This window comes from Eucalyptus grandis, chromosome 4 (assembly GCF_016545825.1).
Source record: "Eucalyptus grandis isolate ANBG69807.140 chromosome 4, ASM1654582v1, whole genome shotgun sequence".
Taxonomy (NCBI): Eukaryota; Viridiplantae; Streptophyta; class Magnoliopsida; order Myrtales; family Myrtaceae; genus Eucalyptus; species Eucalyptus grandis.
In genome coordinates this window covers 31,831,723-31,857,233 of record NC_052615.1, presented here as the reverse complement: position 1 = coordinate 31,857,233, position 25,511 = coordinate 31,831,723, and the positions used below count along the sequence as shown (strand labels likewise).

The window sequence follows — 25,511 nt, the reverse complement described above, 5'->3', positions numbered from 1 at the left end:
GCAAGATGAGTGTTCGATTGATTAGCACTAGTTGGATGTATAAAATAAAATATTTCCAACAAATAGTAGGAAAATTAATGAAGCTTCTGTATGATAGAAGGAAAATTTGTCTATACACAAGTGTGCCCTAAGCTTGTCAATGTATGAGGGGCAATACTCAGCCATAAGTTTGAGAGTTGTTGCGCACCTAATTACGAAGATTTTGTAAACGAGCATTTACGGACTCTAAATATCTAAAGCAAGAATTTTATTTTTCATTTTTAAAACATTAATTTTTTTTTTTGTGTGTCATATACACATTTAGTACATTGAAAATGAAAGTCTTTATTTATAAAGTTTGGTTAACGAGCATGTCGCGACCTAAATTTCAGGTGCACCACCTATGGTTTAGGTTAATGGATTGTTAAGCCTAGACTTAACTCAGGCTCTCCCAAACCCATACCAATTCGCGACTTAGGTTCAAGTTCTTAACATGCAGTTGATTTTCAATTAGGAGTCGCCACTAATCTATTTTCGGTGGGTAGATTAGAAACCCAAGTAAAGTAATGGGAGAATTACTTCACTCCTACGAACTAGAGATTGTGAGTTCGGGACTTGGTTACACTAGATTTCTCTAATGCCCTTCGGTACCATTCTTTTTTATTTTCAAAAATGTTTTTTGCAGGCAGCTTGAATTGATTTTAATTTATCTTCCTAACATGTGAGGTAATCATGCGGGTGCGTAAACCACCAATTTAACACCCAAGAAAGCGATGAATAAATTGCAGGACTTACCTCATAGCAACGAAAGCATCTGCAGTGTTAGATCAGAATTCACATCGACAGTCTAAATATGATTTCTAATGAACACGCAATTTCTCTTTTTTTCTTATTTAATGAAAATCATGCAATATGCAATGCATACTATTAATCTAACATGGAATAATATGACATGATAATACGGCCTAACTATATGATGCAAATGCGATGTTTTTTTGTTTTCTTAATAAGCATGCAATCTATCCTAGAAAATAAAACTAATTTATTCTAAGACATTTTTTTTTATTTTTTTTCATGAAATTCGGAATTAGAAAAAGTGAGAATTATCTATCTAAATTAAAATGTCATCTAATTTGTATTAGGAATGAGGTTAAACCAAATCCTAATTTAAGCTAGAATGTTATCCTAATTTAGAAATTCCTAACTAAAATGCAAGCTATCTAAAAAATTTCTTAAATTTAAAACTATTATCTAGAATTAAACTTATGAAATTTTACCCTAAAATGCAATGGTATGCAAAGAGTGCCAAAATTCTAATTTTTTTTTTTTTATGTTTTTGTATTAATTTCGAAATTAAAAATTGCCAAGTAATTAAACATGAAACCTAAGTTAAAACTAGCAACCTAAATTGATCGATTTGATTTTCTTTTTTTTTTCTTTTTTTTAATTCGAAATAAAATTCCTATTCTAAATATGCAAACCATAAAACAAGAAATAAACTTAATTCTAACCTACATGAAATGCAAATGCAATTTTTGTATTTTTGAGATAAACAAAACAATCAAAAGATATCAAATCCTCCATGGTTGTTTCGCTAATAAAATTAATAAATTGATCTTAAGCCTTAAAGATCAAAATATCAATTTTATTCCCGCGTGATTAATTGTTCTATCTAAAGCCTTATAGATGAAATAAAAATCATTGTGCGGTTGCGAATTAGGTAGTACATCGGGGATTTTCAAACATGCATCAAGAACTAATTCAAATAAAGAAACGAAAACATAAAATAACATAACATAAAAACGAAATATTAAAGATAAAATAACATAAAATAAGATAGATCTACCTAATAAAAAAACCTACCTAATTTGAACTTTTTCCAAATTTGCCTTAATGGGTGGTGCTTTGTGGACCACGATGGAGACTCAGCTCACGGCTGGGATGGCTGCTGCTGCTGCGACGGGCGACTGTGGGCAGTGGGCACGGTCGTCGGAGCTCCGGCGAGGGACAGCAAGCTCGGAGCAGGCAGCGAGTTGCTGTGGTAGTGTCGCTCAGAAGGGGACGGCGGCTGGCGGAGCTAGGCGGGTTCGAGCGGCTGCTGCAACGGCGTGCAGCGGAGTCGGGCAGAGGAAGGCGCGGCAGCAAGGGGTGGAGCTTCGGCAATTGACGGAACGGCAAGGGCAACGGCGATGAAGCTTCGGGCGGTCAGAGGTGCCGGGTCGTCGCGGGTCGATGCGCACAGCAGGCGAGGCGGCGCACGGCGGAGGTGGAGGTGCGGCGTCGGCTGGTCGTCGATGACAGAGGCGGAGGTGGAGGCTGGCTGTGGGCGTCGGGCACGAGGCGTAGCAGCAGTGATGGCGCGGGCTGCAGGCGTAGAAGCGGGCGCTCGTGGCGTCTGGTGCTCGGAGGAACTGAGCGGCGGTGGAGAGCAGTGGCGGGTTGCTGGTCTTCAGCTCAGGGCAGCGTCGGCGTGGGCTCTGGACGCTGGGTCCCGGGTTGCAGGTGCTGCGGTGCAGTGACGAGCCGCTGCGGAGGTGCTGCTCGTCTCGCGAGGGATTGAGCGGCGGTGGAGAGCAGTGACGCCAGGCGTTGGTGCAGATCGGGAGCTCGTGTAGCGGTGATGCAGAACGACAAGCGGGCGCGGTGGTGCGGCGAGGAGGCTCGCGTACTTCTGCAGGTCGTGTTCGGGGGGTTTGCAGCAGTAGCGGCGGAGCTCGTGGCGTCAGGTTGCTGGCGTGAACGGGCGGGAAGAGGAGCAGCAGCGGTTGGTTTCAGAGACGGGCGGAAATGCGCTGCGACCGGCGGGCGAAGGTGGCGCGGGCTGCTGGCGTCGGGCGCGGGTTGCTGCAGGAGACGGATGAAGGTGCTGCGGTGGGGCGGCGATGAGCAGGCTGAGGGCTGCAACAGTGACGGTGTTCGGAGCTCCGGCGACCGCGAGACAGCAGCTGCGGTGGGGGAGTTGCAGGCGTCGCTCGAAGCCTCGAGCTGCAGGAGGCGGGCGAGCGGAGGCACGGGACTACAGCGGCAACGGCGTTCGGAACTCGCCGAGAGCAGGAAGGCAGCAGAGGGTTGCTGCAGCGTCTACGTCCTTAGATCGCCGGAAGGATGGAGTCGGCGGCAGCAGGCGTTGGTGACGGGCAGGGTGCAACGACAGGGGCTCGGAACTCTGGCGATGGGCGTTGCAGGGACAAGTGGAGGTGTGGCTACCGGCGTGCGAGCAAGGAACTCCCGAAGAAGATGACCCCCTCGGCCGAAGACATCCTCTCCCTTTTTAATCTTTTATTTTCTGTCTCTCACGTCCTTTCTCTCTCTCTGTTGCCCTCTCTGACTTCACATTCTTTTTGGTTTTTCTCTGACACACTCCCTTCCCTTCACTCGTCTGACCGAAAGAGAAGCCCTTCACAATGAATTTTTTTCTTTTTCGCTCCCCTTACAGACCTCTCGAATGAATTTTCTTTTGTCCTCTCTTTTACTTCCCCCCTGACTTCATTTTTTTTGGTTCTCTCTAACGAGCATCTCTTCCTTTTTTAATCTCTCACAAAACCTCTCCAGTGAATGCCTCCCCCCTTCTCTCTGCTCCTTTCCTCGCTTATTTATAGGCAACAGGTGAACAGGAGGCAGCCGCAACTTTTCCTTGCTTGTTCAAGTTTTGGTTCTTTTTTTTCAAATATGGTGGCCACCGCCTGACAATCCACCTATTTTATATTATTTTATGAGTTCATTTTGCTTCTTTGAGGCTCCTTACGTCCGCCGAATTGTGTGCATGCATGTGCATGCATTAATGAGCGTGAGACAATGGACGTGTAGGAACTTCTTTCTTCTCCAGCCGATTTGCTGAGAAAATATTGGGTGGGTTTAACCCAACACGTAGGCGGTGGGTTAAACCATTCAGTGGTCGACACGTTGCGCCACGTTGGCGAGGGTGTCGGGCGTTCAAAATTCGCGCGGGCTGCGTGTGGAGCCCACCACTCGACGCTCCCCGCTCGCTCTCCTCGCGACGCCGAGCCCCTGTCGAATCGTCCTCTCTCTCCTCTCTCTCTCTCTCTCTCTCTCTCTCTCTCCCTTCTCCGTTCCGTTCCGTTGCGGAGGAGAACCAAAAGGTCGCACAGCTGCTTCTCTTCCCCCTCCTCTGCTCTCTCTCTCTATTCTCGACTTCGACGCCCCGCCGACGACGCCGCCTCCGCTTCCGCCTCCGCCCCCGACGCCCTCTCGCGACTCCGACGACGCCGCCTCCGCCTCCGCCTCCGCCCCTCAAGGTCGTGTTGCGGGTCCGCCGGTTGCCTCCGTCGTCCCCGACTCCGACGCCCCTCAAGCCGGTTGCCTCCGTCGTCCCCGACTCCGACGCCCCTCAAGCCGTTGCCTCCATCGCCCCCGACTCCGATGCCGACGACGCCACCTCCGGCCCCGACGCCCTTTCGTAAATTTTTTTTTTTTTATGCTTCTTTCATTAGTCTTACAGTTTATTCGGTAACTCACACGACCATTCCAATCCTATTGGTGGAAATGCAGGTGAAGGTCGTGTTGCGGGCTGATATTTCGCCTGCTACATATGACAAGGTCGTCGTTATATCAGGTTAATGTTGTCTTCCCTGCATTTCTATGTTAATGTTTTAGAATCTAATTGTGCGCATTGAATTTCTTGAATTCTTATTTTGTCGGTGATGTCCATGGCATCAGCGTGATATGGTTGTTATCTTTCAGTTCCTGCCAATGTTTCTATATTCAGAAACACTTTTTTTACCTCTCATTTAGAAACCGTTGATCTGTTCGCAACTCCTCATTCCCCACAGCTTCTACTTCATCTACCCAATTAATTCATTTACAGTTCAATCATTTAGAAGGAAAGTGATGGACTTCAACAGCGGGCCATGATTTATGCATAAGAATCTCCAGTTCAATGATCTATGCTATTTCTTTGTCAGTTGGCGGTAGCGGCCATGAGCCAGCTCATTCTGGATTCGTGGGTGAAGGGATGCTAGCAGCTGCAATATGTGGTGATGTTTTTGCTTCTCCACCAGTTGATGCTGTTCTAGCTGTATGTTTTCTCATGATTATATGACTAAACAAGGAAAATGTCATGGATCTCTTGCTTTATGTTTTGTCTCCTTGTCTATGAGATTCATTTTGCTCTATTGTATATATTTCAGGGCATCCGAGCTGTAACTGGTCCAATGGGGTGTCTACTTATTGTCAAGGTACTTCCTTTACTTTATCCTACCACCTTATAGAGTATTTTGGCATACATGGAAACTTGTGTATGCAAGGGAAAAACTAAAAATTTTGTAAACGGCACTTTCATTGCCACGGAAATTCTGGGAGTTTATGCAGTTCTAGCAGCCGCATAGACCACAAGTACTTATTTCCACACTTCTTTACTAAACGTAGCTAGCAGTTCCTCTCTAAAATACCCCACACGGCCCATGTAATTTCCCAAGTTGACAAAGCCGTACTCAAGGAGCGGTTATATTAAGTTGGTGCAGGCTATGGAATTCCTTCCCTTAAAATGTTAAAGGGTGCTTTCACTTTTAAAATGAGAAATACAATATTTATCAGCTACTAATTATTTTTTGTGCTTCTCGCATGATGACCTAAATGATAAGACATATTATTAGCATTCCCCATCAGTTTCTGCAAAACAATTTTGCTGAAGCTTCTGAAGCAATAATCTTTAGCTCTTTTTACATTGGCTAATTGCAATTTAGTTTATCTGCTGTACACAGAATACAGGAGATGAGAGCATATGATGCATATGGAGGAAAAATTAAGTTTACTCTGGATTTACAGACTTATTGCAACTTTATTTGTCAATCAAATTTGCTGACAGGAAGAAAGAGCCAACATGGAATGAGGAATTCACTTTTAACATTAAGCTCCCTTCGACTAAAAACCTCCAGGTTAAGCCTCTACCAGAGTGGTATCCATTACTTCCTTTCCACTTTGCATCTGTGGACTAACTGGAGACCGAATTGCTGGCATGTTTAGGAAGGACTTATCCTAAAAATATGTGATGCTACTTTTGTAATAAATGAATGAACGCCATTTTGAGGGGGCCAACTGCTGCATCAATTTTGGACTCCTCTTTACATGCTAAGGAGATTTGCTCATTTGTTGCCTTATTTGATACAATCCCAAGTTGATTGTGCCATATATCTTGCATTAACATAACACGAAGCAAGCAACTCCACCATTTTGTTTTTTTTGGGTACAAGTCCTTGCTAATTTTGGCGCTCAGCAAATGGATACAGCTATCCTTAAATGCATGAACTGAAGCTGAATAATTGTTGATCTTTTTGTTGTTCACTGTGGTGTGGATGCTAGGTGGCAGCTTGGGATGCAAACTTGGTAACTCCACACAAGCGAATGGGCAATGCAGGAATCTGTTTGGAGCTTCTGTGTGATGGTGAGAATCATTGAATTTGTTGTCGATTTGTATTTTGAACTTTATTGTGCAATGCTGGTGGTGGTTTAGTTTGGTGGTTCAGAAGTCAAATAAATGAGCAATATACCAGATCAGTTTTTCTCCTGTGAAACATTATTTGATACTCTATGACCTTGGCAATGGATGAAATGACTATCATATGGAAATTGTACTTTTTCTTGATGAGCATGTCTGTTTCCAGGAGATTCACATGAAATGGTTGTGGAATTAGAAGGAATGGGTGGTGGAGGGAAGATACAGTTAGAGGTAAGTGTGGAAACATTTTTATATCAATCACATAGTTGGAAGCTCTCTTAAAAGGACGATTAGGATTTCTGTTTGAAGACTCTTGACTTCTTGAAATAAACATCTATATATGATTTGTAATTGTTCAAGAGAAGTTCCAATTAGAAGGTAGAGTTTTCGTTTAGGCCTGTAGCTTCCAGCATCTATCTGTGAATCATTGAGCATTAGCAAGAGCTTTTTATTAACGTTTGCTTATTTGAGTACCTGGCAATTACTGTATAAGAGCTTTCTCCAAGATGTTGTAACATCGTTTCTCTTTTGTTATTATGAAACAGTCGCTGGGTAAATCTTAGATGCTTGAAGAACCAGTTTACACCAATACGCTATGAACCCTGGACATCTAAGTCTGCACACACTCCAGCTCAGCCCTTTCCAATAGGCTAAACTTGCTTTATTATATTGGTGGAAAAGATGACATTGAAATACAAAGTAAACCTCTTATCTGTTTCAAAGACATTGAATCAATCATGGGGGTTGTTTGTCCATTCGATCTTGTATGTCAAAATCGAGTATCTACTGAGATGCATATGACACAAACACGCAGTGCTTGTATATTGTCTCACATGTATGAAGTGTGAATAAGAACTACTAATAAACAAGTTTAATAACAATCTTTCAGAAATCAGACAATAATGCTAGGAGAAAAAATATTTCCACTATTGGACTTTGGTAGGAATATTAGAGAATGTTAAATATGACTCGAGTTTGAGCGTTTGCTAAAACGCAAAATTTGGTGGACTCGTGAAGGAATTACTGAAGAGGAAATAAAGTTGAAAAAAAAAAAAAAAAAAAAAAGGAATCCGGCCGTGGGTATGAGAAACGAATTTACTCGTGGATTCCGTCTGCATGTGAATGCATGGGTGGGCCCAGAGTCAAAGTGTTGACTCTGGGCACACACACGTTCAGCGAAGCACGGAGCGGAGCGTAGGTGGGCCCAAGCTTGGGCGCACGATTTCCTTCTTTGGCACGTCCTGCACACCCACGTATAAAAGTAAATATTATGCAGATTTTCTTCTGGAGGGCTTCTGAAAAATTGCCGACCAAAATCCTACGTAGAAGTCATCCAAGGAAGCTACGAAAAGGTCTTCTTTTCGGGGTGTTGCTATTGCACCCGTACGAGAGAAAAGAAGGAGCTGCATATCTTCAAGCTGAAGCGCGATCAAGAGAAGGAGTTCTTTTTCAGCGTTTGTTTTTGAGCTTGTGTGATAATTTTGTGTCGTGACTTGGGTTTGGGGTTAAATTGGGGTTTGGGAAACACCGAGAGAGTGTTTGAGTGACTTGAGTGTGTAATCTCCTTGTATCGCTTGATCTATAGTGAAATTCGCTGCTGCTCTCCCCGTGGACGTAGGTCTTTACGACTGAACCACGTAAATCTGGTGTCTGATTTATTTTTCTTCTTCCGTCTATATTTTGTTCGATCGCTCGCCCCATCGCAACAAGTGGTATCAGAGCCAGGCTTGGCTGAGTTGAAGCGAATCGATGGCGACAGAAGAAGTAAAAGTGAGAATCGCGCAATTTGATGGGAAGGATTTTAGTTTCGGAAGATGCAGATTGAAGATTATCTTTATCGATGAAACCTGCACTTGCCCTTGTCCGGGGAGAAACCAGCGACGATGAAGCAAGATGATTGGGATTTGCTGGATAGACGAGCTATGGGTGTTATTCGGGCGACGTTGGCTCGTAACGTCGCATTTAACATCTGAAGGAGAAGACCACGCGATTTGATGCAAGCCCTGTCGGATATGTATGAGAAGCCCTCTGCGATCAACAAGGTCTGTTTGATGCGACGTCTATTTAACTTGAAGATGAAAGAAGGTGCGTCAGTTGCAGATCATATCAATGAATTCAATGTGATTGTTAGTCAATTGAGTTGGTTGAGATTGATTTTGAAGATGAGGTATGTGCTTTGATTCTATTATCCTCATTGCACGATAGTTGGAATACTACCAGATTCTCTTTGCTGTTAGTAATTCCTCCGGGTCAACAAGTTTGACGTTTGATGGGGTTCGAGATTTGATTCTAAGTGAGGACATTCGTAGAAGAGAATCTGGCGAATCTGCATCTACTGCTCTAGTAGGTGAAAATAGAGGAAGAGCTGTAATACGTGTGGGTAATGGTAGTACTAATATGAACAGACGTAGTCAATCTAGGACTGCTAATGTTGTCTGTTGGAGCTGTGGCAAGAGGGGGCATCTTAGAAGGGATTGCCTTAAGCTGAAGAATGAGAAGGGTAAGGGAATTATGGTTGATTCTACGAGATAATGTTGCAGCTGTAGCGGATAATGCTGATTATGTCTTGTCTGTCACTGATTATTCATTGTTTGATGGATGGATTATGGATTCTGGTTGTTCTTTTCATGTCACACCAAATAGAAATTGGTTTATCACTTATCAGTGCACGGGTAATGGTAAAGTTCAGTTAGGGAACAACGCTGAGTGCGATGTTGTGGGTGTTGGTGATATTAAAATCAGAATGCATGATGGTATCGTGAGGACATTGACCTGGAGTGAGGCATGTTCAGAATTGGAAAAGAACTTAATTTCCTTGGGTGCCCTAGATTCAGCTGGTTGCAGGTATTCTTCAAAAGGTGGAGTTCTGAAGATTGTTCGAGGTGCCCTGGTGATAATGAAAGGAATCAAGCACGATGGCCTGTATAAACTTTAAGGTGAGACAGTGATAAATTTCGCTGCGAAGACGTCGGATGCATCTGTTCGAGAGTCTATTGACTGCTCGAGGAAGACCTGGGTGTTTGTGCCAAGGCACAAGTTTAATGCTGATGTCAGGATCTCGCAATCAAGAGCTTTGATCGAGACGGAGACCGGTAAGTCGATCAAGCATGTGCGGACTGACAATAGCATGGAGTTTTGCTCAGAGCTAACAAATAAATTCTGCATGAAAGATAGCATAGTGAAACACCGCACTAGTGCTAGTAAATCACAACAATTTGCAGAATTGATGAGCAGAACATTACTAGAGATGGCCCGAAAAATTTTCTCTAGTCTTTGGTATTGCTAGGAGAATCCTAGCGATGTGCTAAGTACATGTAAGCTACCCAGTGAATAGATCCCCATCAACTGCTATTAAATGGCGGACTCCTAAAGAAGTGTGGTCAGGTAACGTTGCTGATTATTCTATTCTTGGAATGTTTGGTTGCCCATGTTATTTTCGAGTGAGTGATGGTAAGCTTGATGGGAGGGCAAGGTGCATATTCCATGGCTATGCACAAGGTGAGTGGGGCGATAGTTGTGGTGCCCAGATATAAATTCACCTGTTAACAGCAGAGAAGTTACCCTTGATGAGTCTCAAGTACTTCTAGCTAGGAGTGATTATAGCAATATTAATACGGATCTGAATGGTGTTCAGCTTGAGGTGGAGTTGCAACCAGAAACTCCTGAGGTAGCGAGTACAGGTACTAGCAAAGTAATCGACACGGATGGTGCTTATAGCGAGGTGGAGCTTATAGAGCCAACGGTTGCTGTAACTGCTGAAATTAACAAGGTACGTGTTCGATCTCCTGATAGATATGGATGCAATAATGGTTTTGCTTTATCCGCAGTTAGGGAGGTTACGTCGAAAATCCTTGCGGAGCGATTAAAGGTGCATGTGGAGTTGGTATTCGATGAGATCCTCGGTTATGGCGAAGTTCAGCGATGCTTGAACTTGGATAATATCGTGGCGGTTGAGCCCATCGGGGGCTATGGGAAAGTAGCAGCAGAATTTGAATTTTTACGAAGCGATTGTAATTTGGCTCAAACATCGAGCCAAGGTGGAGATTGTTAAATATGACTCGAGTTTGAGCGTTTGCTAAAACGCAAAATTTGGTGGACTTGCGAAGGAATTACTGAAGAGGAAATAAAGTTGAAAAAAAAAAAAAAAAAAAAGGAATCCGGCCGTGGGTATGAGAAACGAATTTACTCGTGGATTCCGTCTGCATGTGAATGAATGGGTGGGCCCAGAGTCAAAGTGTTGACTCTGGGCACACACACACGTTCAGCGAAGCACGGAGCGGAGCGTAGGTGGGCCCAAGCTTGGGCGCACGATTTCCTTCTTTGGCACGTCCTGCACACCCATGTATAAAAGTAAATATTATGCAGATTTTCTTCTGGAGGGCTTTTGAAAAATTGCCGACCAAAACCCTACGTAGAAGTCATCCAAGGAAGCTACGAAAAGGTCTTCTTTTCGGGGTGTTGCTATTGCACCCGTACGAGAGAAAAGAAGGAGCTGCATATCTTCAAGCTGAAGCGCGATCAAGAGAAGGAGTTCTTTTTCAGCGTTTGTTTTTGAGCTTGTGTGATAATTTTGTGTCGTGACTTGGGTTTGGGGTTAAATTGGGGTTTGGGAAACACCGAGAGAGTGTTTGAGTGACTTGAGTGTGTAATCTCCTGTATCGCTTGATCTATAGTGAAATTCGCCGCCGCTCTCCCCGTGGACGTAGGTCTTTACGATCGAACCACGTAAATCCGGTGTCCGATTTATTTTTTTCTTCCGTCTATATTTTGTTCGATCGTCGCCCATCATCACAACAGAGAATCCTATCTGAACCAGGCAAAATTGGTGATGAGTATCTGAATTCCATTTATGAGAATTCTAACCTTGGTTTCATTATTGTGGATTTCTTTCCATGCTTTACTAAGATACCAGTTATCGTCCTTCTGCGTGTTATGCCGGAAAAATGAGCAAGCTCACTGGTGATGCTGTTTCAGGTTAGATATAAAAGTTTTGATGAAATTGATGAGGGAAAGAAGTGGTGGAAGCTCCCATTTGTTTCAGAGTTCCTCAGGCAAAATGGGTTTGAGTCTACTTTGAAATCAATTGTTGGGTCTGATAGTGTGCTGGCTCGGCAGTTTGTTGAATATGCTTTTGGGCAGTTGAAATCCTTTAATGAGACATATCCTTGGAAGGATAAGCTTTTAAATAGTGGTAAATATGTAGCAGAAGGGGAATCGGTCAATGCCATTGCTGAATGACCAGAGACTGAATGAAGAGAACATTGTTGTTGAGTCTTCCCCTGATTCAACTGGATTTGAGAATGCTAATGGAGAAAAAATGCTAGTTGGTGAATCCATACAGTTTGACAAACATTTCTGGAAGAACTTTGCAGATGTTATCAATCAGAAGGTTGTACAGAAACTTGGTCTTCCTGTCCCTGAGAATGTAAAATGGGATGGTTTTGATGTACTAAATAAGATTGGCATACAATCCCGGAAAGTTGCAGAAAAAGCTTACGTTGAATCTGGGCTTGCAACGCCGAGTAGACAAGATATTGATGATTCCGCAGAGAGCGGGCCACTTCTAAGAAGTGCAATTCAGTCTTCAATTCCGGATATAAAAAAAGTGACACAAGATTTGTTGCAGCAAACTGATTCTGTTTTGGGGGCATTGATGGTTTTGACTGCGGCAGTTTCTCGGCTAAATAAGGAAGCGCGTTCTATGGAAAAGAATGATAATAAAATGAAAAGTGATGATTCTGTGTATTCTAAGAGTGAGAATCTTGCAGTCTCATCAGACGTATCATCATTGGATGAAAAGAAGTCGGAGGAGATGAAAACTCTTTTCTCTAGTGCAGAAAGTGCTATGGAAGCCTGGGCGCTGCTTGCCACTTCTCTTGGTCATCCTAGTTTTGTTAAGTCTGAATTTGAGAAAATTTGCTTCCTAGATAACGCATCCACTGATACACAGGTATTGTCTTCCTGTATTTGACATGAAAATTTTCTGAAGTTGAATGGCATTCTGTGTTATTGTATCTTGAGATCATCAGGGTATAACCGGTGTATTCATCGTGAATTGTTGCAGGGGAAGAAATGTACAGCATATCCTGTTGTGAAGCTCGACGTGGTACTAGCCGGTGCCACATGGTTAGAACCTGATCCAATCAATCGCTGCTTCACCGATGGAAACTTGGTCACAGGAGCGGCTTGGCCTGGTCACCCAGAGTTCATTTTTCAGTTAATGGCACTACTGGGTATAAAGGTAACCTTTTAGCTGACATTCGTGCTTGTACATGTATCAAATAAATAGCATGGAGTCTACTTCCGTGCTGGCTATAAGAAGGAAGAATGAGAGAGGTGTGTGTTTTGTGAATCACTTGGAACGGTACATGGCCGTGGATGTTGACAGAGTTTTGCCCTGGGAAGTTTTCTATTATATATGGTCGATTAGTGAATATCACACATTGATTAGTCAATCTCCGCTGATCCAGCATTTTCTATCGTTCATTCGCTGCAGCCTTTTCTTGGTCTTACTAAGAGGTCATTCCCTGCATCAACAATATAATTGCCTCCTCATGTTATGTATTAGGAAAGGTAGCCTGCATTATCAAATCTGTGTGACTTGGCGATTCATTGGCGCTGTGGTTTAGTGTGCATTCTTGTTCGATTGATTCGTGGAGGACAACTGTCATACTGACTAGAGCTCAGTCGATGTACCTACTTCCTTGTTTTACAATGGGTGGGAACTCATGACATTGATTTCGTTTAAAGATAACAACCTTCTTTGCTTACAAGGTCACATTTAGAACTGATATTAAACAAAGAAAGATTAACCATCGCACTAAACCTAAGTGGATATTCTCTGCATGAATGTTGGAGTTTTATTGGAGGTATTCGGCATTGTTTTCGTCATCATACTTTCCATCTTCCTTCACATTGGGTCGCCGATCGTCATGAGTTCTCAATGAAAGTGTGACAAGGGACAAAAGGAGTTTCCTTTTGGCTCGATTCTCTCTTTAGTCTTTGTTTGCGAAATGAAGGAAAGTGGATGGAATGAGAGTGGGTGCAGAAAACAGAGGATACTGAAACCTGTTAATGTGAAGAAGATCGAGAGAAAACTTTGGACATTGACTGATTTTCTTTCCCTGTCCCTCACTTTTCCTCCTTTTCCTTTTGAAGAGTTGTGCTGAGTGTTAAGGATATGTGAGCTTTGTGGAGAAAACTTTGGTATGTACTGATATCCTGTATTTTTCTATTGCAGTCTGAGGAACGAATGAGGAAAGAGATGGAAAGATTTGATCATGAAATAAGGAAGGAAGAAGAAAGGTTGATGCGTGAACAGCAGAGAGAGGAGAGATTGCTACGTGAGCAAAGGCGAGAATCAGAGCGACAGGAGTAGTATTTGCAGAAAGAATCTAAGGTAAGTATTTGAGCTTGATATTGCATTTTCACTAGTTAGTTTCTTTTGCTTTATTTGATTGGTTAAGTAGCATCTCTTCTTTTCTCTTTTCTTTACCAACTTCTCTGGTTTTTTTGTTTGGAAGGCGGAGAAAAAGAGACAAAAGAAGAGCTTCGTCAAGAAAAAGAAGAAGAGAGACGAAAAGCTGCAGTGGAGAAGGCCACTGCTCGCAGAATTGCCGAGGAATCCATGGAGCTTATGGAGGATGAACAGCTGGAGCTGATGGAATTGGCCGCTGCAAGCAAGGGGTTGCCTTCAAGTCTTTAGAGATAAGGAATTGACCTTTGGCACTGCACGATCAATATGAATAGCAATTTCAACCACTATGCATGTTTGCTCAACATCATACCATAAAGCAAAACTAGAAGAATAATTGAGTTGTGCAATCAGTAAACAAGAGCTAAAGCAGCTTGTCATGCTACTATTGGTAGGAGATGCACGGGTTTTTGGATTTTGCCTCCTTAGTTATGTCAATGCTTAAGTTTTATAGGGGACAAAATGAGTTGCCAACATTTTCTTAAGGCTATACCGATGTTGGTCTTTGACATATGGTTGTTTTGCTTGATGCAGGAAAGTGGCAAAGAAACAAATATGTGGGTGTGTCCCTTGTTGGGAAAACGCTTGCCATTATGGGTTTTGGAAAGGTTGGATCAGAAGTCGCACGTCGTGCCAAAGGTCTTGGTATGCATGTGATTGCACATGACCCTTATGCCCCCGCAGATCGAGCACGCGCGGTGGGGTGGAACTTGTGGGCTTTGATGAAGCCATAGCAACTGCAGATTTCATTTCATTACACATGCCCCTGACACCTGCTACATCAAAGGTTCTCAATGATGAGACTTTTGCAAAGATGAAGAAAGGAGTTCGAATTGTCAATGTTGCTCGTGGAGGAGTGATTGATGAAGAAGCTCTTGTGAGGGCATTGGATGCTGGAACTGTTGCTCAGGTATTGCTATCTCATATCTGAAATGTTGAGTTTCCTTCTTGTTGCCTTGGGAGGTGAAGCACATACTAGCCTTGTTGCAGGCGGCACTTGATGTCTTCACAGAGGAGCCACCAGCGAAGGACAGCAAGTTGGTACGACACGAGAGGGTCACGGTGACCCCACACCTTGGAGCCAGTACCACAGAAGCTCAGGTTTGTGAACAGTTACAGTTTACCCAACTTTAACTTTCTCTATATTATTAGAAAGCATATAAAACGGTCACTTGACATGCCAGGAAGGAGTGGCTATTGAAATTGCTGAAGCTGTCATTGGAGCTCTAAAAGGAGAGTTGGCTGCTACTGCTGTCAATGCGCCGATGGTTCCTGCTGAGGTATCAAGAACTTTTTCTACAACTTGGCTGTTTGGCATCTCTTGGTCTATTTCTAACTTTTTATCCTCCAATCTGTTTCCTCTCAATCTTCAATATATGTGCTCTCAGTATTTGACATATCTCATCATGGCTTGGGCTCTGATGCATAATTGTTGTGATGGAACTTGCTTGATGTGTGATTTGGAGGAGAATGAGTATGGGTGCTCTCTAGAAGTTTGATCTTTTTTTTGGCAAAGATTTGTTCTGAGGCGATCAATTGCAATTTTCTGATATGTGTACAATTGTTTAATTTCATTGATGTTTGGCTTTGGCCCAAATCCAGCTTCCTCTTTGTATGAGATGAATAGAGGAAGTGAGATTTTGAGGACCGTAAAATATGCTGGCCCAATTGTTTGATATGTACCGTGGAGGAGAATGATTGTCAGTGCTCAGTAGAAGTTTGATCTTTTCTGGCAAACATTTTTTACTGAGGTGGTTGATTGGAATCATCCGATATGTATACAATTGTTTAATTTCGTTGATGTTTGGCTTTGGCCCAAATCCAGCTTCCTCTCAGTACAAGATGAGCAGAGGAAGTGAGCTTTTGAAGACTGTAAGAGATGCTTCCCCTTGGTCGATTCCTTTAGGAAGTGGGTCAATAATGTGGTGTGATAGACAAGTAACTCTGGATGACTGTAATGACGATTTTGATGGCTGAGGGTGCTTTTTTTAAGATCCAGAAGGCAGAACTTGGCTCAAGATATGCTTGAGTAACATAAATGTTGAGTTCTTTATACATTTCCTTTTTGGCTGCAGGTTCTTACAGAGCTGAAACCATTTGTTGTACTTGCTGAGAAGCTTGGGAGATTGGCCGTTCAATTAGTTGGGGGTGGGAGTGGTGTAAAAACCATAAAAGTGACATATGCTTCTGCAAGAGCACCTGATGATCTCGACACTAGACTACTCCGTGCTATGATTACTAAGGGTATAATTGAACCCATATTCGATGTCTTTGTGAACTTGGTCAATGCAGATTTTACTGCTTAGCAGAGAGGACTAAGAATAACAGAGGAGCGGGTCATCTTAGATGGTTCACCAGAGAGTCCTCTTGAGTATGTCCAGGTTCAGATTGCAAATGTGGAATCAAGATTTGCCAGCGCCATTTCAGATTCTGGGAGATCACGGTTGAGGGGCGGGTGAAGGATGGGATCCCACATCTCACAAAGGTGGGATCTTTCGAAGTGGATGTGAGCTTGGAGGGAAGCATCATATTGTGCAGGCAAGTTGATCAGCCAGGTATGATTGGCACAGTAGGAACCATTTTGGGAGAAGAGAATGTCAATGTCAGTTTCATGAGCGTTGGTAGGATTGCACTGCGAAAGCAAGCCGTGATGGCAATTGGAGTTGATGACCAGCCCAGCAAGGAGACTCTGAAGAGGATCGGGGACATCTCTGCAATTGAGGAGTTCGTTTTCCTCAAGTTGTAATGTGGGTGTGAGTTATGGTACTACATATGTATGTCTTTCATCATTCATAGCCGCTGAGCATGATTTGCAAGTCTTGCTCTGCGATTTTGGCTGTGACATTCGTGTTTTGTAGTAGTATTGAGCTACAGCGGAACGATAATCAAGTGGTGCTGAGAGGAGGTTCTGTACTTTATTATGTTGCTTTTTGCCTGAATCAAATGCTCTTTTCCAATAAATTCATACAAGTTAAGAAGGTGAATACTTTGCCTCGATCCAGGATTCATGTTTCTCCTCCCTCTCCCCCCATAGTTATTTTTTCCCATTAAGTCCTTATAGTGGCTCTCATGAATTTCATGTTTCTCCTCATTTTGATTTTTCAGAATACAATAAGGTAATCATTTATAGACCCAATCCATTGAATGAACATTAACATCCAAAGAATCCCTGGAGTATGCAATAAGGCGGCATTGTCTAATGTCAAGAACAGTAAACAATGGGTAGGAAGACTGTCATGTGTAGTAGCAGAGATTCCACACATGACAACTCCTGGAATTTCTGCTTCGGTATGTTTTGCTGAAGTACAATAATAGTCTTGTTCATGCGGTGGCTTTCATCATGCGGAACCTCATTGCTATCATCAGCCATCACTACAAAGTAAAAGAGAGACGAAACTAAAAAACCTTTGCACTGTGAACCGCAATAAACTCTCGACTCTTTCTGACATAGCCTACAATCTCAGAGGATGTGATCCCCATTTGGCGAGGTACATGGCACTTGACCTCAATATTAGATCAACAGCGGGGCAAGTAATCAGTATCTTGGAAGAGACAGCCTCTGTTCCACCTCCCAAATACTAAGTTCACGCTCAGAAAATAGTTTCATGAACCAGAAAGAAACGGGACGTGAGCCAGAGTTGTCGGACGCAAGAGATTTAGGTCAGTTCATCAAGACATCCAATATGAGTCTTCATCATTACAAACATTAGATGCGTGGGATGTCTTTGGGAAACATCACAACATTTAAGCACAGAAAATGTACATTCCATGTAAAGAACAATGATCAGGAGATACGCGCAATCAAAATTAATCGAACATTATAAAAACGAGAAAAACTAGTTGCATCACAACTTCAAACATCCCTCCGACAAATTCTGTAGTCGAAGAACGTTTCTTATTTATCAGAACATCCCTGTTGCATACATGGAACATAAGTAAAAACTAAAGTAAACATAGCCATCAAGTACTATTTTGAGTGCCTGTGACCAAAACCATCTGGAAAATGAACCTCCTCAGCATCAGAGATTGACGCACTGATTATACGTACTGTACAGAGGTAGACGCCAAAGCCAACTTTAACTGCTAGTCTAATGTGCCGAAAGATACTTGTACCAAAGCGCTCTGCATCATCGGCTCATGATACTTGAACAAACTTGTCTAAAGCGGATGTATCCAAAGCTGCAAACTCCTTAATAGCCCCAAGCACAGCAAGTCCAAGTTTTACAGCGTCATCATGAGTTGGTGCCTACAGCAGATAAATTTTGATTTGAATTCTTAATTCAATAAAATCATTTTTATGGTAGCTTGTGTAAGAGATTCCTCTACCTCAATGTTAAGAGGAAGAACAGGATCATAAAGCGAGAGCCTCAGAAGGAACCATCCTCCAAACCCAGATACCCGGACCTGTTTAAGCAGCAATCAGACTAGAGATCAGCATCACATGCAAAATGCAAAGCTCACCCAGTGTCTTGCGCTATTCAGGGAGAAAAGAAGGGAGGAATTAACTAGATAGCATGATGGACCTGCATTTACTTTATAGTAAAATACTCCTCTGAGGTCACTAGTTCAGATATTATTTTGGTAAGCACACAGCATTTTGCTCAACTCATTGTGGACTATAATTTTGACTCCTCTTGTAGATACAAATCAAGAACCAACATGGACTCCATTGTGACGTTTAACTCTCCTTCTTGCTCCCATCCCCAAGAGCATTCAAAACTTATGTACTTTAATTGAGAATTAGAGCATTAACTTGTCTCCTCAGCATATGAACACGATAATACACAATATAAATAGCTGCTGAAATGATGAGGTCCAATCTATTAAGAATAACTTCATCGATTCAAAACTTACTCCTTTATAATTTACTGGAGCTTTCTGAAGCTTTGGGTCCAAATCAATAGAGTTCTCCAAGTGCTTCAACACTGCCTCTCCATAGTCTCAGAAAGATCTGTAACCTCTACACTATCAGGATCTTAGAGAAGGAAAAAGAAAACGACATTGCTAGAAACCAAGAAACCACGTACCCTCCCTTTAAGTCCGGATGACTCTGGTTGATCTTCAACCTCAATTCTACAGCAACGGCTGCTTCTTCTAGACCCTCTACCAAATCTGTCAAGACTCTGCTGCCGCTACCTACTCCTGAAGCTCGAGTTGAAGCAAGTTTGTTGAGAACTTTGACCTATATCAAAATGGGAAGTTATTATGACTCAAAGCTTTAAGCTCATGCATTGCAGTTGGGGGCATTTAGAATTCATCTCTGCAACGTCAACGCTCATCTATTTCAAAACTTTTAATAGCAATTTCCATCTCAAATTGTACTTTACACAATTAAATCACAGAGATCATGCAATTCGAAATAACACATACAGTGGCCAAAAATCTGAATGTTTTCTTTTTGATAAGCAATTTAAAAAACATAAAATGTGTGAGATATCTCAGTGAAGGTATGGAGGTAACTTGATTCTCTTGACCAAGGGATGGTCGTTTGAAAGAGAAGAGTCAAGGTCTGCTTTCTACAGTCCCTCAGGAAACAATAGCAGTACCAGATGACAAAGCAAATAACTCAGTTTCACCAGGTTTAATACATGAGTTCTACGATGAATGAATAGGGAAATCCTTTCCAGGTGTCTTGAATTTTTATGCTGTTTTAGGAGATAAGCTTGCAATGCGCAGCTGAAAGTTGGATTCTCAAAGCTTTAGACCAAAGGACTTATGCTTAAAAAGTGAACTTTCTGCCAGGAGCTACGTTTACGAATTAAACCATCCAATATTGAGGAATTTCCATCTTAAAGGCAGATGCAATAACAATCTAAGAGCTCAAAAACCAAATAAACATAAGAATGCTACTTCTCAAAACAAACAAATACCTATGGTTGATAAACCTAGCAATGTTTCCAAAGGTCGTTGAATCCAAACAAAGAGCTTCATCATCCTTCACACACATGGAGCTCCAATCAGAATCAAGGAGCACCTGATAAGTACGTTTCGCAGTGTCACCCTTCTTCAAATTTCGCTCATGCATTTCCTTGATGGTTAATATTTCACCTATGTACTCACATACAAATGCACCTTTAGGCAGTTCATCCAGTGCTTGCAGACCCCACCCTTTTCCTTCAGGCGTCATAAACACCTAAAGGACAAAATCAGTCACAAAAGAGTACAGGCTTAAGCTTAAGGGTTCCGAAACAAAGTCACTCACTGCAGTAGTAACTGGAACACTTTTAAGAATGATAACCACCACAAGGTCCAAATATGACAGTAGAGCTACAACAGGCAAAAGCTTTAAAATAACACGAAAACAATTCTTTACCTGCATATTATAACTTATGCCCCGCTGCACCACTCGATTGCCACAATGTTTACCACAACCACACTTTCTCCAGCACTGTTTGATAAATTTTCTCTTCAGGTGGCCCGTATACGGTTCTAAAATGTTGTTATCTTTTGACTTTTCTAGAGGGCATTCCCAACAATATAAGTGGTGGCTCTTTTTAGGGTCGCGATTGACAGAAATACACTTCAACAAAAAAGCTTCCTTTACAAGACCTTTCACAGTGTATATAAACTCACCCCCATTTGCACATGCACAAGCACAGGGTACTGGACAAGGCAGGCAGTCACCATAACAATTTGAACAGCAATTCTCATTTCCGATCTCAGAAAGGGAGAAATTGATAGAAGCACTAGAGAAAGCGAGGCTATGAGGTATGTAGTGAAAGGATGGTGGACACTGCTCATCAATCTTGTTAACCCATGGGCTTCTTCAATCTGCAACAAAATGACATTTTTGGTCACCCTAAATCTATATCAAAAAGTGATGACAATACTCTGCTCTCAGAAGCATCAGAATTACCTTGCGTTTTCTCTTGACATGCAGGTCAGAAGTGTCATGCAAAATTGTGCTGTCAGGCATGAGATTTCACAAGCCTAGTTGTCTTCCCCGGAAGATAATTCAGCCAGGACCACTTGATGGAAGCAGCAAGGCACTTGACACTCGAAGTGACCGCATGGCGTGAGTGACTTGAAAGGAAACCAAAGGGCTCACAATATAAGAAATCAACCGCACAGGTTCTACAAAACCAAGTCTTTTTAGTGAGGGAAAAGCACTTTTGTTGCTTCCCCTCTCACCCCTGAATTTTCATTTGCAGATATAGTGGGCAATCAAAGCCCAAAGTATCGTAACACGGGAAAATGACAGATCCTAAATACACAAAACTTCCTTAGCCGACAAACGACGTGCACTTCTTTGATTTTCACAACAGAACCTATTTGCTTTCCCTCTCCGTTTCTGGCTATAGAATCTAACCTACTGTATCAAACCTGTCACGGCAGTGACAAGATTACAGGAACAGACAAGCTTACGCAATAGCACATTACCACAAAATTTGCTTGGCTAAGAAAAGCATAAGAACCACAGAAGGTGGAACAAGCACTTCGAATGTTTTAATGTTTTAGAACAAGCGCTTCGTACAATCAGCTGCACCACAGTAGCATGGCATTCTTTTCACCTTTCCATCAGGGCCAAAAACACTATCAAGCGCATAGCCATAGTCATACGTAAGCTCCTACAGACGAAATAACTGGGAGTCAGTCATGCTGAGAAGAACCAGAACAAACCCGCTTAAAAGATGTCAGTTCCTCAAAATTAGCGAGAACCAGTGGTCCACACTTTCAACAAATCTATCAGCAAAAGTTTACTAAAATAAAAGCAGTCAGTTTCATGAATAAGCAAGGCTTTCAGACTAGCAGCTATGTGCATGCACCTATATCTCGTAAGCGCACACATAAGTACAGACAGAGAGAGCTACGACTTGACACAGTGCTGCTGAATATATTTAATTAAGTCTATAGCTACCAAGCGAAGAGTGCATCACAAGAGAAAAATGAATTACCTGCAATGGTGGTATGTTATCAGCTGCAAATAGAACCACCCTAGCCAGCTTAATGTCTTGGTGGGAACTTAATACACATTGGACAAATAGATTGGGCTCGCAGCTATGATTGATAAACCTGGCAATGTTTCCAGCTGAACCAGCATCAATGCAGAACTCTGGGACCTCAGATTTCTGTTCATCATGCTTTTCCACCTGATCAGCTGTCCCAGAGGATGCATCTCGTGACCTCCTCTGATCATGGATGAGAAATATGAGAAACATGAAGTCACATTTCGGCTGTTCTTGACAGAAAAATGCATTTGACAGTGACTTCGAGTTAGCTTTCACACAGTTACATGCTTTTCCTTTTTTTCAACTTTCAGTCTAAGAAGAAAATACTACAAAGCAGTGTATAGATCTTGTATAGAAAAATGCATTTGACAGTGATTTCGGCTGTTCTCTACAACGTCAACGCTCATCTATTTCAAAACTTTTAATAGCAATTTCCATCTCAAATTGACACCTACACTAATTAACCCTATATCCTAAGGAAATAAAATATCCCAATCATTATCGTTTATGAGTAAAATGACATAATCCTACTACTAATATGCACGGGCTAATAATGAGTGACATTGGGACTAAATTCCACATGAAAAACAAACAGTCACTTAATAAAACTAGATGAACAAATGCCTCCAGCTTTGTCACCAACCATCTCTACCTATTACTCATGCTACATCAGGCGAAGAGGAATCAGGAGCTTTGTTGCCGCATTCATTGCCTTGTATGAGCAAAACTCTACAAAATTCCTAGGGTAGACTGAAGGTTGCCTAGCACTTTCAGGTATCTCTTCATCAAAACGATGGCACAGTTCTTTAGTGGAACACTCACGTCCGCACATGCATGTGGCATTTAATGTAAAATTGTGCCCCCGAGACTCGGAATAAGTCTGCACAGCGTAGAAGGTAAAGCTCAAAAAGGAGTAATTAACGCCTACAGATTGAGAAAAGACAAACCAATGTCCCAGCTCTTTAAGAGCTCAATGGAGATTAAAGATGATATATGTAAGCAATAAAAGAAATCTATGAGGCTGAAAGTCTGATATGTAAATTATCAAATGTTGTAGTATGGTTTCTTCTATATACACATGAGAAAAGAATTACATGAGTATTTTGATATTGTTAGTATAGATAGATGTTGAAATTATTAAAAAGTTCTCAGTAAACTGAGAAGATAATTTAAATACATCATTGATTTTTTCTTGTGTGTAAGAAAAATAAAAATGTCCATAATCTCCTTGCAATCCACAATACTTCCAAACAAGCGCCGCATCTTTTGTAACAATGATATGTCCCCATACTGAATGCGTTTGTGAAAATAGACAATCATACAACATCCCTTTGAACTCCTAGGCTACCACACAGAAATAGATACATTACAGGTTCTCACAGCAATTGGACAGTAGATTATTCCACGGATAACAGAAGTCCAAGGACTTGGATTGCTGAAACTAAAATACAGGTAATGACTTAACAAAATGCTTGAAGCAGAACGGGTATCTAGACGATTTTCCTAGTCAATGAGAGTTAGTTATGGACACTGAGATGTATAAGGCCAATGATAAGAAGACAAGTATGACTGTGAGATGTTGACATATGCTGTAAGGCCAAAGAGTGTTCTCTTTTTTCTTTTTTAACCCAAAAATATGAAGAGGACACTTTTTGAATGCTTTGAATTTCATGTGAGAACATGAACAGACTTGTTCTAAATCATGCTATTGACAGGACTGTCTTCTACTTCAGTTAGGTCTTTCTATTTTCTTTTGTACTTCATCTAATTTTAATATTTAATGTGAACTTAATGGGTAGCTTGAAAAAAATTTCTATTTATACCAGTGCTTACTTATCACATACTCTTTTTGGACATTAGTTTAATGACTATGATACAATGACATACATGCTCTTCAAGTAATAGCCTTTTTCAACTCGATGTAGATCATGCTCAGCATTTCTAATTTAATTCATCCGCCTCTGCAATATTCACATTGATGTAGAACAATCATAAATGCTTTATGAATTTCCTTTCTTTCTCAAGAACTTGAGATGAGATCACATGTAGATGCTCAAACAGCAGAATCTCACTGTCACCTAGTGTACCTGGGACTCATCTAGCACATTCAATATGATGTAGTTGACAATAACTACCAAGGAGAGAGAAGCAAAGTTTGACAGGCACATGAATTCAATCAATCATTCAACAATAACAGGTCTCATTAAAGTCTGCTAATATCAAGCGGAAAATCAACAAAACTAGGAGTAAGGTTTTATTCCCATCGGGGTTGGCAGTCATGTCATGTAACGCAGGCATCGCTAAGAAAGTGAAATTTCAAAACACCCATTGTACTTTGGACCATTTAGAAAATGATCAGAGTATGTATATTTTTTCAACTCAATCAGAGGCCATGTACTTCTCAAATAGGCGAAATAGCACTTCTGCAGGTCTTTGTTACTTTATAGGTGCGTTGCATTCCCTGTAGTATCAGACGCTTGTAAGATAATCCTTAGTGCTGTTAAAGGAATCTAAACTTAAATGCCAACCACTTGTGCTCGGATTTATTTGTTTCCATAAGAGGACCCCTTCTCCTATTGTGATGCGACTCGCGTGTTTTAATGAAGCAAACGAAACCTTGATAGATGATTCAGAAGGAGACACCATACATACATGAACGGTATAGATGGATTTACAACCGAAAGACGTTTAGAGTATCAAGTTACCAATGATCCAAAAAGGTGCCACGTTACATTTTATCCTTACTCGAGGCATCCCATCATCGTGGTCAATAACCTATTTCTAATCGAACACACGATGGCCAAATTCAGAACTCTGCTACAAATCTTCAAGTTCAACTAGTTTAAACTTCTCAACTACGGTTCACTTACAAAGGCAACCCGTTCTCGAAAACGGGCGTCCCCAACAGAATCAAGGAACACTAAAGCAAAGCCAGAGAAACTAGAATCTCTCCTCCAACGCCATCGGCTGGAGATAAACACACGGATAGACACGGACCAAAAAAACGAGAAGAGACGTAAAGGAGCTAGATTAGCGGGACGGGGGGGGACGGAGAGAGACCTGGTGACCGCTCATCTGGTGAACGGCGGTGCGGCAAACATCGACCTGACGAGGACGCTGTGAGATATGAGCAGAGTCCGCAGCCGAACGATCGGTCGAGGTTTCGGCGGAGGTGGAAAGGGCGTCGGCTGAGGCGGAGGCGGAGGTGGGCGTCGGCGTCGGAGTCGGGGGCAACGGAGTCGCGAGAGGGCGTTGGGGCGGAGGCGGAGGCGGAGGCGGCATCGGAGGCAACCGCCTTGAGGAGCGTCGGAGTCACGAGAGGGCGTCGGGGCGGAGGCGGAGGCGGCGGCGTCGGCGTCGGAGTCGGGGCGACGGAGGCAACCGGCTTGAGGGGGCGTCGGAGTCGAGAATGGGAGAGATGGCTCGTCGGCGAGAATGGGAGAGAGAGAGCAGAGGAGGGGAAGAGAAGCAGCTGTGCGCGAGAATGGAGAGAGAGATGCGACTTTTTGTTCTCCCCTGCACGCAACGGAACGGAACGGAGAAGGGGGAGAGAGAGAGAGAGGAGAGAGAGGATGATTCGACAGGGGGCGCAGGCGTCGCAGAGCAGGGAGCGTCAGAGTGGTGGGCCCCACACAGCCCGCGCGAATTTTGAACG

General features: G+C 42.4%; 3 protein-coding genes, 1 long non-coding RNA gene and 1 pseudogene across 9 annotated transcripts; 3 read left to right on the top strand and 2 right to left on the bottom strand.

Annotated features, from left to right (window-relative positions):
• The first annotated feature begins 4,645 nt into the window (after window positions 1-4,645).
• On the top strand, window positions 4,646-5,175 carry LOC120292679. The gene is made up of 2 exons (XR_005550286.1): window positions 4,646-5,014; window positions 5,127-5,175. It is a non-coding gene; the product is annotated as an uncharacterized LOC120292679 (long non-coding RNA).
• Window positions 5,176-5,709: 534 nt separating this feature from the next.
• LOC104443157 lies at window positions 5,710-13,988 on the top strand. The gene is made up of 9 exons (XM_039310889.1): window positions 5,710-5,744; window positions 5,804-5,873; window positions 6,298-6,379; window positions 6,600-6,664; window positions 11,408-11,650; window positions 11,691-12,383; window positions 12,498-12,674; window positions 13,674-13,832; window positions 13,957-13,988. The coding sequence occupies exons 1-8, from the start codon at window positions 5,710-5,712 to the stop codon at window positions 13,809-13,811; spliced, it is 1,503 nt and encodes a 500-aa protein (XP_039166823.1). The 3' UTR covers window positions 13,812-13,832; window positions 13,957-13,988.
• A 407-nt stretch (window positions 13,989-14,395) lies between these two features.
• Window positions 14,396-16,893, top strand: LOC104441863 (annotated as a pseudogene).
• An 806-nt stretch (window positions 16,894-17,699) lies between these two features.
• On the bottom strand, window positions 17,700-20,900 carry LOC104441864 (histone-lysine N-methyltransferase, H3 lysine-9 specific SUVH6). 6 transcript variants are annotated; one of them, XR_005550283.1, is made up of 8 exons: window positions 20,764-20,900; window positions 20,221-20,678; window positions 19,968-20,040; window positions 19,778-19,881; window positions 18,935-19,089; window positions 18,762-18,858; window positions 18,234-18,311; window positions 17,709-18,153 (listed from the first exon to the last, which is right to left on the bottom strand). XR_005550283.1 is itself a non-coding variant. In XM_010055109.3 (6 exons), the coding sequence occupies exons 2-5, from the start codon at window positions 20,224-20,226 to the stop codon at window positions 18,275-18,277; spliced, it is 357 nt and encodes a 118-aa protein (XP_010053411.1). In that variant the 5' UTR covers window positions 20,227-20,678; window positions 20,764-20,900; the 3' UTR covers window positions 17,700-18,153; window positions 18,234-18,274. The 6 variants fall into 6 exon arrangements, 2 of the variants coding, with proteins under 2 accessions (XP_010053411.1, XP_039166911.1); XR_005550284.1 differs by having other exon boundaries at window positions 19,778-19,842; XR_005550285.1 differs by having other exon boundaries at window positions 20,481-20,678.
• Window positions 20,901-21,112: 212 nt separating this feature from the next.
• Window positions 21,113-25,153, bottom strand: LOC120292678 (histone-lysine N-methyltransferase, H3 lysine-9 specific SUVH4-like). Its single transcript, XM_039310978.1, has 3 exons — window positions 24,917-25,153; window positions 21,803-22,036; window positions 21,113-21,475 (listed from the first exon to the last, which is right to left on the bottom strand). Exons 1-3 carry the CDS (start codon window positions 25,136-25,138, stop codon window positions 21,362-21,364), a joined length of 570 nt encoding a protein of 189 aa, XP_039166912.1. The 5' UTR covers window positions 25,139-25,153; the 3' UTR covers window positions 21,113-21,361.
• Between the last annotated feature and the right edge of the window lie 358 nt (window positions 25,154-25,511).

Excerpts from the sequence above, each read along its gene's own strand:
- LOC104443157 (XM_039310889.1), top strand. The coding sequence starts at position 5,710 with ATGAGAGCATATGATGCATATGGAGGAAAAATTAA. Across the intron at positions 6,380-6,599 it reads TTTGGAGCTTCTGTGTGATG|GAGATTCACATGAAATGGTT; the intron begins GTGAGAATCATT and ends GTCTGTTTCCAG. Across the intron at positions 12,384-12,497 it reads ACGCATCCACTGATACACAG|GGGAAGAAATGTACAGCATA; the intron begins GTATTGTCTTCC and ends GAATTGTTGCAG.
- LOC104441864 (XM_039310977.1), bottom strand. The coding sequence starts at position 20,823 with ATGCCTGACAGCACAATTTTGCATGACACTTCTGACCTGCATGTCAAG. Across the intron at positions 20,679-20,763 it reads ATGTCAAGAGAAAACGCAAG|ATTGAAGAAGCCCATGGGTT; the intron begins GTAATTCTGATG and ends ATTTTGTTGCAG. Across the intron at positions 19,090-19,881 it reads CTGCGAAACGTACTTATCAG|GTCAAAGTTCTCAACAAACT; the intron begins GTGCTCCTTGAT and ends ATTTTGATATAG.
- LOC120292678 (XM_039310978.1), bottom strand. The coding sequence starts at position 25,138 with ATGCCGCCTCCGCCTCCGCCTCCGCCCCAACGCCCTCTCGCGACTCCG. Across the intron at positions 22,037-24,916 it reads ACCAGATGAGCGGTCACCAG|AGGAGGTCACGAGATGCATC; the intron begins GTCTCTCTCCGT and ends ATCCATGATCAG. Across the intron at positions 21,476-21,802 it reads ATAACATACCACCATTGCAG|GAGCTTACGTATGACTATGG; the intron begins GTAATTCATTTT and ends TTTCGTCTGTAG.